This window comes from Coenobita brevimanus, chromosome 61 (genome assembly GCF_032717465.1).
Source record: "Coenobita brevimanus isolate Jiangsu-jjx chromosome 61, ASM3271746v2, whole genome shotgun sequence".
Taxonomy (NCBI): domain Eukaryota; kingdom Metazoa; phylum Arthropoda; class Malacostraca; order Decapoda; family Coenobitidae; genus Coenobita; species Coenobita brevimanus.
Genome location: NC_137014.1, coordinates 9,438,470 through 9,448,176, shown reverse-complemented (window position 1 = coordinate 9,448,176; position 9,707 = coordinate 9,438,470). Strand labels below are relative to the sequence as shown.

Sequence of the window (9,707 nt, the reverse complement as noted above, 5' to 3'; positions counted from 1 at the left end):
TAGTCTGAGAAGGGAATGGTGGGAGAGGCTGTGGTCCTACAGTGGACTGATACAAGTTATTTTCCTCTCCCTCCCTGTTTGGGGGAACCGGTGGTGCAGTGGTAACATATCTAGTTCGCAACAGGAAGACCTCGAGTTGGATTCTTGAGTCAGTCATCTTGGCCGAACTTTGTTTTTCCTATATTCATGCTCACCCAGCATTAAACTAGGGACCTTAGTGTAAATTTGACTGTTGTGTGTCTTATTCTAGAGCATGACTAGACCATGGTGATAGCTAATTATCAGCCTTAAAAACCCATCGTAGAACGGCCATACCACGTTGAGTACACCGCTTCCCGTGCGATCAGCGAAGTTAAGCAACGTTGGGTCTGGTTAGTACTTGGATGGGTGACCGCCTGGGAACACCAGATGCTGTTGGCTCGTTCTCCCTACGTGTCAAGTGAGGTTGGTGGAGGATTAGTGCCCCTCCCTGTAAAACAATTAACTCTAAGCCCTTGGCCACCCTGTTTGGGATACATGGCGTCTGGCAATGAATGAATGAAAAAACCCATCGTATAGTTAAAGAAGCACTAACCCTGAACCCCATTTTGTCTTATTTAGGCTACTGTGTTTTTCTTCCTTAGCCATCCTTCATTTTCTCTTCCTTTATTAGCTTACCGCTCACTTCATTTCATTCTCTTTAAGCAACAAAGATGATGGAATGGCTTAAAAACTGCAAGCATCTTTCTTCCCAGAGAGTGTTAATCAACTGAAAGCCAGAGTCAGGATCCTTTAACGTGAGGTGTTTGGACACATTCCAGACGGAAGTTGAGAAACAGATTAGATAATACCTTTTTTCCCGTCTATATGAATATGGTGGTGTGGGTGTCTTGAAGGAGAAACGGGTAGAATATGTCATGACTGTATTGCTAGTGAGTGAAAGGATAATAGCAGTGAAAATTTTGTTCGATGTTGTCACATTCTCATTTACATAGGCGTATGCCCCACAGGCTGGATTGGATGATTTAGGAAAAGACAGATTCTGGGGTGACTTAATACGTGTGGTAACTGGTATGGGGGACGATGAGATTGTAGTTTTGAGAGGGGACTTAAATGGTCATGTAGGTGAAGCAGCTCAGGGATATGAAGGGGTACATGGGGGATGCACATATGCTACAAGACATGAGGAAGTGGAAAGGCTACTCGAGTTTGGGGAGGCAATGAACGTGATTGTGTGCAATACACATTTTAGGACAAGAGAGAGTAACTTAGTACATACGAGCCTGGGGGAAATAGCAACCATATAGACTATTTCATGGTCGGGAGGGCTGATTAGGAGGTTGGTGATGGATGTTATAATTATAGGGAGCGAGGAGTGCGTGCAGCAACACAAGTTATTTATATGTGACATGATCCTTAAGGAGCGGGTGATGCAAAAGAGGACCTATGCTCATAGCAGGAAAATATGGAAGATGAAAAACCAAGCGGTAAAGGATGCCTGCTATAGTGAGATGAGTAGAGTGGTGGCTGAACAGGGATCCATTGACAGAAGTGATAATGAACAGTACAGAGCTCTCAAGGACAATCTCCTGAGTTACTGATTCGGTGTGTGAATGGACAAGGGGCACCCTAACACAATTTGGAGGTGGGATGAGGGTGTAGAAGCTCCAGTTAAGGAGAAGAAAGCTTTTCCGGGAGTGAAAAAGGGATGGTAAGAAAAAGGAACACTTAGTTGCCTAGCGCAGGACTTGAAAAGAGGTTTACAGGGCAAAGTCTGAGTCTCAGAGACATTTACTGGATAACCTAAATGGTGTGGAAAGGAAGAATATGATATTTAAGTTGGCAAATCAGATGAAGAGGAAAAACAGGGATATCATAGGTGAGCAGTGTATGACGAATGACGAAGGATAGGTAATGGTGAACGGTGGGGATATTAAAGACGCCTGGAGAGAGCATTACAACCGGTTGTTGAATGAGGAGTTTAACTGGAACCGGGAAGGCTTGAAATCAGCAGATCCAGTGTTTGTCCCTTGGTCTTTCATTGACGGTGCTACTGTGGGCAGGACAATGAGCAAGATGTAGGTGGGGAAGGCAGTAGGTGTGTCTGGGTTGACTGCTGAAGTGCTAAAGGCTTCTGGAGATATAGAAGTGGGGTTAGTTAATGACTTCGTATATATGATTATATATGAGCGTGTTGTCTCTGATGATTGGCTGAAGAGTATAATTGTAAATGTGTTCAAGGGGAAGGGTGATGCCCTGGGAAGAGGAAATTATAGAGACAAAACTTTTCGACCAGATAATGAAGTTAATGAAGAGAGTTCTACAAGGTATGATTAGAGAAAGAATGAATATTGATGAGATGCAGTTTGGGTTTATGCTAGACAAAGGGAACACTGATGCCATATTCATTGTCTGACAGCTTCAGGAAAAAATATATTGGAAAGAAGAGGGATCTATACCTTGTTTTTGTTGATCTAGAGAAAGCCTTTGACAGGGTCCCTAGGGAAGTGGTGAAGTGGGCAGTGAGAATGCTTGGGATCGAGGAGTGGCTGGTTAGGGTGGTGATAGTCATGTATGTGAGTGCTCGCACCCAGTCAGAGTGATTGGAGATTTAATTGATGAGTTTTCCTTGAATACTGGTGTGCATCAGGGGTCAGTCTTTAGCCCCCTGTTATTTATTATGGTACTTGAAGCCCTCTCACATGACTTCAGAAATGGATTCCCGTGGGCGATGTTGTATGCTGATGACTTGGTGTTGATTGCAGAGAATGAAAGGGAGATGGAGGAATGATTTAAGAAGTGGAGAGATGGTATGGGGCACAAGAGCTTGAAAGTAAATGCATATAAAATAAAGGTGATGGTATCTAGGGCTGGTGGCGGTACTGCCAGAGAAGAGGGAGAGTGGCCATGTGCGGTTTGCCACAAGGGCTTAAAAAGTAATTCCATTTTGTGCAGTGTTTGTGATAAGTGGGTGCATGAGAAATGTCGTGGTATTAGAGGTAGACCGCGAGAAAATGCTGATTTCATGTGTGCGGTGTGTCGTGGAGAGCATGTGGAGATTGTCAGGCGTGAAAGGATTTATTTTGCTGAGGAGTCTTTTGAGTGGCTGGAAGAGTTTTGTTATTTGGGAGGCTTGTTATGTGCTGGAAGTGGGGCTGGAGCTAGCTCTGTGGCTAGAGTGATTGGAAGAAGTTCAGGGAGCTGTTGCCACTCCTGCCATTGAGAGGGCACTCCCTTCGTGCTAAGGGATCTTTGTATGCGGCATGTGGTAGGAGTGTAATGCTGCATGGTAGTGAGACTCGGGCAGTAAAGAAAGAGGATATTCGCAGGCTCAAACGTACAGATATGACAATGATTAGGTGGACATGCAGTGCGTCCTTGAGTGCGAGGCTTGTGGGTGCTTGGTTTACAATGGAAGAGTCAAGAGGTAGGATAGGACTGGAGTGTATTGGTGCTGTGGTGAGGAGAGGTAGATTAAGATGGTTTAGGCATGTGGACAGGATGGAGGGTGATAACTGGGTGCAGAAAACGATAAGTGTTAAAGTTAAGATTGCGAAAGGAAGACCGAAAAAGACCTAGGCAGAGGTCATTGAGTGTGACTTCAGGGATATGGGACTGAATAGGGAGGCTGCCGGAGATCGAGCAGTAAGGAGAGCCACCATTAGGTGACTAATGTCGACACATGCAAGCATGTTGAAACCTTTAAAAAGGGAACGAAACTAGGGACTATTATATACGTATCGTACGTCCACGAGCAATACCATCATTCCTGCTATTTAGCTAAATATTATGAAATGCTAACATGGTGTATTGATAATATGATACGTTCTTAATACCACATCTGTAGGTTAGAAAGCCAATGTTTCCTGTGTCGTTATTTATGGTAAAGTGAATCAGTAGCGACATCCACAATTGTGGGTGAATAGTTGAAAATACTGGTTGATCCTTGTATCAGGAAGTGGACCAGAGAAGACATGAGTGGTCTGATAGATCCAAGTTCCCTATGGTCCAATGTATATATAAAAGCATAAATTAATAAGTAAATAAATACCTGTAAGTATATAACACACACACACACACACACACACACACACACACACATATATATATATATATATATATATATATATATATATATATATATATACACACACACACTCCTCTTCATACGTGATGAGTTGTTTGTTTCCTTTAATACTTATTAATTTTGTGCTTTCTATATCTCTGATTCTCATCCTTATCATCTGTCTTTCTTCCCCTTTTGTTCTTTTTTCTTTTTATCTTTTTTATATAATGTTCTGTCTCTCCTTCTTTATTCCCTCATCACTCTTTCCGTTGTTACCTCTCTACTCCTCTCCGCTATCCCAGTCTCTCACTCTCTCCTCAAGCTCTTTTTCCTCTCCCCACATCCGTACACAATCGCTTCTACCGCTTTCCTCTCTCTCTACCTCCATATTGCTTCCCCTTCTCTTTCTCCCTATGGCATCTATCCCATTCTGTCCTCTCCTAGTTTTTTCTCTACTTCCGTCTTCTTTCGCTTTCCCCATCCCTCATCATTCCTTCTCTTTCCTCTCCAACACCCATTCTCCTCTCCATATTCTCTCTCTCTCTCTCTCTCTCTCTCTCTCTCTCTCCTTCTTACCACTTTTTTCCTTCCACTTCCATCTCCCTCCATCTCTCCCTCCCCTCCACCGTTCTTCCTTCTTTTTCACCACTTCATTCTCTCTCTTCTCTTCCTTCCGTCTATCCCTCCCCTCCCTTTTTCTGCATCTCCCTCCTTCTTTTCTTCTGCCTGTTTCCTTCTCTTTCCTTCCTCACTTCTCACTTCCCTTTCCCCTCTTCTTTCCCTCTGTTTCTCCCCCTTCCCTTAATCTCTTCCTCTTTTCCTCCCTCTCTCCATCTTTCCTTCCCTCCCTCCCTCCCCATTTAGTTAGAGTGGAGGTGCCCTCACTCTGCCAGATGACTGCTGTGTTTACATGCTCAGGACGAGAGAGAGAGAGAGAGAGAGAGAGAGAGAGAGAGAGAGATGAAGGATGAATATCAAAGAAAAGGCGAGGGAAATGATGGGCGATGAAGGAAGGAAGAAGTGAATGAAAGAAGGGAGGGAAGGAAAACGAAGGTACAATAATACTGAGTGCATTTCCTTGCGTACCCTTGATTTTATTTCATCTCTCGTTTATTTACTTATTTTCAGGGTCGTTTCCTCCGCATAATCTTACAGTCAGCCTTCAGTGAAGAGTATCTGACCCAGATATTATACTTCACAATGGCGAAAAGCTCATTCTAGGAAAATATATAGTTAACTTTTTCACTACGAGCTATTTTCGTTTCCCTATGGCTACCTAAAGATGATTTTTGTTTTTTTGCTTCAAGGAGAACCTTTCTTAGAGACGGAAAAAAACCACCATCAATCCTCTTAACTAGGTAGACGATTTTTCTGCTTTTTACGCCAGATGATTTTCTTCAGCATAGAGAGGACATTTAGAAATGAAAGGGTTTCATTTTACCCGGTGCTTGAGTGGTATATGACAGCGTAGGAGTGACAATGTGCCTTGTACGTATTCATTCAAATTTCTTGTAGGTGGCTGGAGGATTTTTGATCATGTAATGCCACCAGGGCGTGAACAAGTCACCTCCCGTCAAATATTCTGAACTTATTGCAGCCTAGCCTCACGTCCCTGCATTTGAAGTGATTTAAGGTAACCTGTCAGTATTTTTCACTCTTTGTACTTCAGAAGAATGTATAAGGGCTAGGAGAGGCATTGGTGGTGAAGGGGTTACTAAATGATGCTCTTTCCCCTTCACTGTTTGGAAGTTCTACCGACTGAAGAAGTAATTATGGGTGCAAAAAGAAAAATAAGATGCTCTTGTGCTTTTTCTTTTTTTCTTTTATGTAAGGAAGACGAAACCAAAGGTTCGAAGTCGAAAAGAGTCCCCCCCAAAAAAATAAAAATAAAAATAACAGAAGTGTAAACATACTCAGGCTGCTCTGACTTGCCCTTATCTAAATGAAATCGTATTGCATTAGCTGGAATGATATACCAGGGTTGTTCCGACGACAAAAGTGTTAATGGTGAAAGCTGTATTGATACTTCCAGTCTCCACTGATTCTTTCTCATTAAATAAAACCCTCTGGCGCTACTTGGAGCAGAATATCAAAGCTGTCCCCACCTTTTAAAGGTTAAAATTCCCTTGGTGTTCCCGTGACCTTTCTGAGCGCTATTGTCCCCAGTGAACTTTATTTCTGACCTATATTTCAAACAGGAGTGAGTCTTTAACGCTCCCGTGGGTGTATCTTCACTTTTCTTGTAGCCAGTGCTAGACGACTTTATTCTTCTGAGAATGAATTACGAGCGTTTGTCGATTGTGTTTTCAAAGTAACTGAGGGTCAGTGACATGGCCACTTGGATCCATTGCCATCGTAAAGCTGCCCTCAGAGTAAATGTGCACTCACAGCCGTGCTCAATGATTTTATGATTGCTTGATTTTAGGATCAGCAAGACTGCCCTTAGGCGGCAAGGTCAACAGAAAACTTAGAATAAAAATGAAATGAAATAATAATTAGGTGATGCAGAAGTTGCTAAACTGCTAACATTTTCGATATTTTGAGGAGAAAAACAATGTAGATTTTGCCGCCAGACATTTTTCAAACACTGTCAGCTTGCAGCCAGCTTTTCTTGTGTTGCAGTTTGTTAAAGAAACGTTCCAAGGAAAATTCCATATAAATGACAGCCGCCATTGATCATTTCGTTACTAGAGATCTTTTCGAAGTGAAAGACAATCGTCTGGAGGCAGCTAAACATAAAATCAGTTGCATCAAGTTGAAGGAGTTAATGCAAGGTTCTAAATACAGACAGGAACAGACATTTTCATTTAACGTTATCAAGTTGTAGGGGTCCAAAACTAGGCTTCGGCTGTCACGTACATTTAAGGGTAAATGACCAGACTACTCCTCTTCGTGGCACTGGAGGTCGCTCCAGTGGAAGGTCTTTACTCCGATCGGGGCGTTCTAACCACTTGACCACCTGGTGCACATGTTCTAAATGAGTAAGTAACATTCTGAAAACCACCTTACATTGCCAGTAAATCTTTTAAATCTGCCAGTGATGCTATTAAGGGCGATACCGTCAATTTCCTTAGACTCGGATCACAGGCTGGTAAAAGGAAAACTGAAAATGCATAAACCGCCACAGCCAAGCGAGACCAAGAGGACACGTGTACGGATTGAGAACATTGAGACCTGCGGGGAGTAGCTGCGCGAACGTTTGGCTGAGGAACTCGTTGATGTGCATGGCGAGACTGTGGAAGAGCTATGGTATGGTTTTAGGGAAGTGGTGAAGAATGCGCAACGAGATATATTGGGAGAAAGAGTGATGGGAAGAGGAAAGAAGAAGAAGAAAACAGCATGGTGCACACCAGAGTTGTAGCAGCAGGTTAGGCATAAGCAAAGAGCTTTCCGGACGTGGTTAAGGGAGAGAACACCTGACTCAAGACAGGCTTATGAAGAATCTAGACAAGTTGTAAACCAAATGAGAAGAAGGGCAAAAAGAAACATGTGGAGAAGGATAGGGACTAAGCTGGAGACAGATTTTTGTGAAAGCAAGAAGTTGATGTTGAAGATGGCAAAGCGATACAGAAAAGGGGATGTCTGTCAACAGAGTTCTATGAAGGATTCAACGGTCAATTTTTAGAGGACCATTAGGATATAAATGCAAGATGGATAGAATACTTTGAGTCTGTTTAATGTAGAGTGGCAGGGTACAGACAACAATGTAAAGAGGGCTGCTGAGGACCAGCTGAACGAGTATGGGGACTTAGATCCTATCACAATTGAGGAGGTAAGGGAGGCCATCAAAATGACAAAGAAAAACAATCTCCAGGCCCAGATGGCATTCCAATAGAGACAATAAAAGCAGGAGGTGCAGCAGTCGAACAGTTCCTCCATAGTTTGTTTAATTTAGTGTATGAAACTGGCGTGGTTCCGAAAGAATGGAACATTTCAGAGATTTATCCTATATTCAAGAAAGGGGACCCCACTGAATGCAGAAACTACAGGGGGATATCACTAATTTGCCACGTAGGCCAAAAATTTGAAAGGATACTGGAGAGAAGATTGAGGAATATTGTGGAGGATTCGTTGTCAGTCTGTCAGAGTGGTTTTAGGCCAGGACGGGGGACCACCAACCAAATCGCGAGTCTGCGGCTGCTCTTAGAAAAATCGTGGGCATACGATGTAGAGCAGCATGTTTGTTTCTTGGATTTAGAGAAGGCATTCGATTGGATAGCTAGGGAGAAAATGTGGAATGTGTTGGAAGAAGCAGGAATACCACATGGGTTGCTACGAGCAGCGAAGAGTACGTACGGACAACAGGTGAGTAAGATAAAGGATGGTGAGGAACTGTTCTAGGTTGACACTGGTGTAAGGCAGGGCAGTGTCTTGTCGCCTTTGTTATTTATCCTTTACATGGATGTTGTGATGAGGCGTGTCCGGCAGGATGGAGAGCAAACACATTGCTTTGCCTAAGCTGATGACGTAGCACAGATAGCTGGTAGCAGGGCACAGCTGGAGGATATAGTTGGAGACTGGAATAATAGTTTTACCGCCTACGGACCGAAGCTGAACACGGATAAAACGGAATATGTGGCCGTGTCATGACGCCAGGATCCTGAGACCATCAGAGTCGGGGAGGCCGCAGTTAAAAAGACTGATAATTTTCATTATCTATGAAGTAAACTGATTAATGATAATAGAATGGAACCAGAAATAGATAATAGAATTACCAAATTCTCGAGGAGTGTCAGTTTTTTGTACCCACTACTCAAGGACGTTAACATCCCCAGGAAAGTGAAAGCTCACATGAACACTGTGATACTCAAGCTTATATTACTGTACGGAAGCGAAACTTGGGTGTTGACAGAGAGGCTGAGGAGCAAGTTGGAGGCGGCGGAAATGAGGGTGCTGCGGATTATTGCTGGAGTCACGAGAAGGGATTGTATCAGGAATGTGGAGATAAGAAACATCTTAAAAGTGCAGCCATTATTGATGACAGTTGAAAAGAACCAATTGCAATGGTTCAGACATGTGAGAAGGATGCCAAGAGAAAGGATGGTGCGCAGAGTGTTGGAATGGACGCCGAATAGGAAAAGACCACGGGGACGACCTCGGAAGAGATGGCAAGACGGAGTGGCAGAGATCGTCAGATGGCGAGGCATGGACCTGCAGCGGGCGGAGGTGCTGTGTCAGGACCGAGTGCAGTGGAGATCATTCGTTCGTAGCCTCTCAACCGACAGGCCAACCTAGGCCTAACGGGCGTAAGGGTGAGCAGGTGAGCAGTGATTCTATTAAACACTCGAATATAAGTCCTTAATATCCCTCACTGTTACTTTTATTCAACTCAGTAACGCATTTTAATTCCTCAGTAATGCTTTCAAATTTATGTGAGTTTCTTTAATTCCCTAATTGATATTTTTAAGTTTCTCATTATCACTCTCAGGCCCGTGTGGCTCACTTACTGTAATAAAACTGCTTGGATTTAGCTTGAGTAAAATGCTGAAGTTATTTAGATCATGAAAGGGTTAATAGTAACTGTATCAACACTCAGTCTCCTGTAACTCACCCTCAGCTGAATAAAATCGTCTGGGTTTAGCAGAGAAAAACGTACAAGACAAAAGATCATTACGAAACTGTTAATAGTTTTATATCAACAATGCTGCCTTTAACCATTGGA

At 43.2% G+C, this 9,707-nt stretch overlaps 1 protein-coding gene and 1 non-coding gene across 2 annotated transcripts; both read left to right on the top strand.

The window, feature by feature from the left end:
• Window positions 1-301: 301 nt before the first annotated feature.
• Window positions 302-420, top strand: LOC145403900 (5S ribosomal RNA). The gene has a single exon (XR_013898092.1). It is a non-coding gene; the product is annotated as a 5S ribosomal RNA (ribosomal RNA).
• A 7,862-nt stretch (window positions 421-8,282) lies between these two features.
• LOC145403610 (uncharacterized) lies at window positions 8,283-9,280 on the top strand. Its single transcript, XM_080275287.1, has 2 exons — window positions 8,283-8,350; window positions 8,821-9,280. The coding sequence occupies exons 1-2, from the start codon at window positions 8,283-8,285 to the stop codon at window positions 9,278-9,280; spliced, it is 528 nt and encodes a 175-aa protein (XP_080131413.1).
• The last annotated feature ends 427 nt before the right edge of the window (window positions 9,281-9,707 follow it).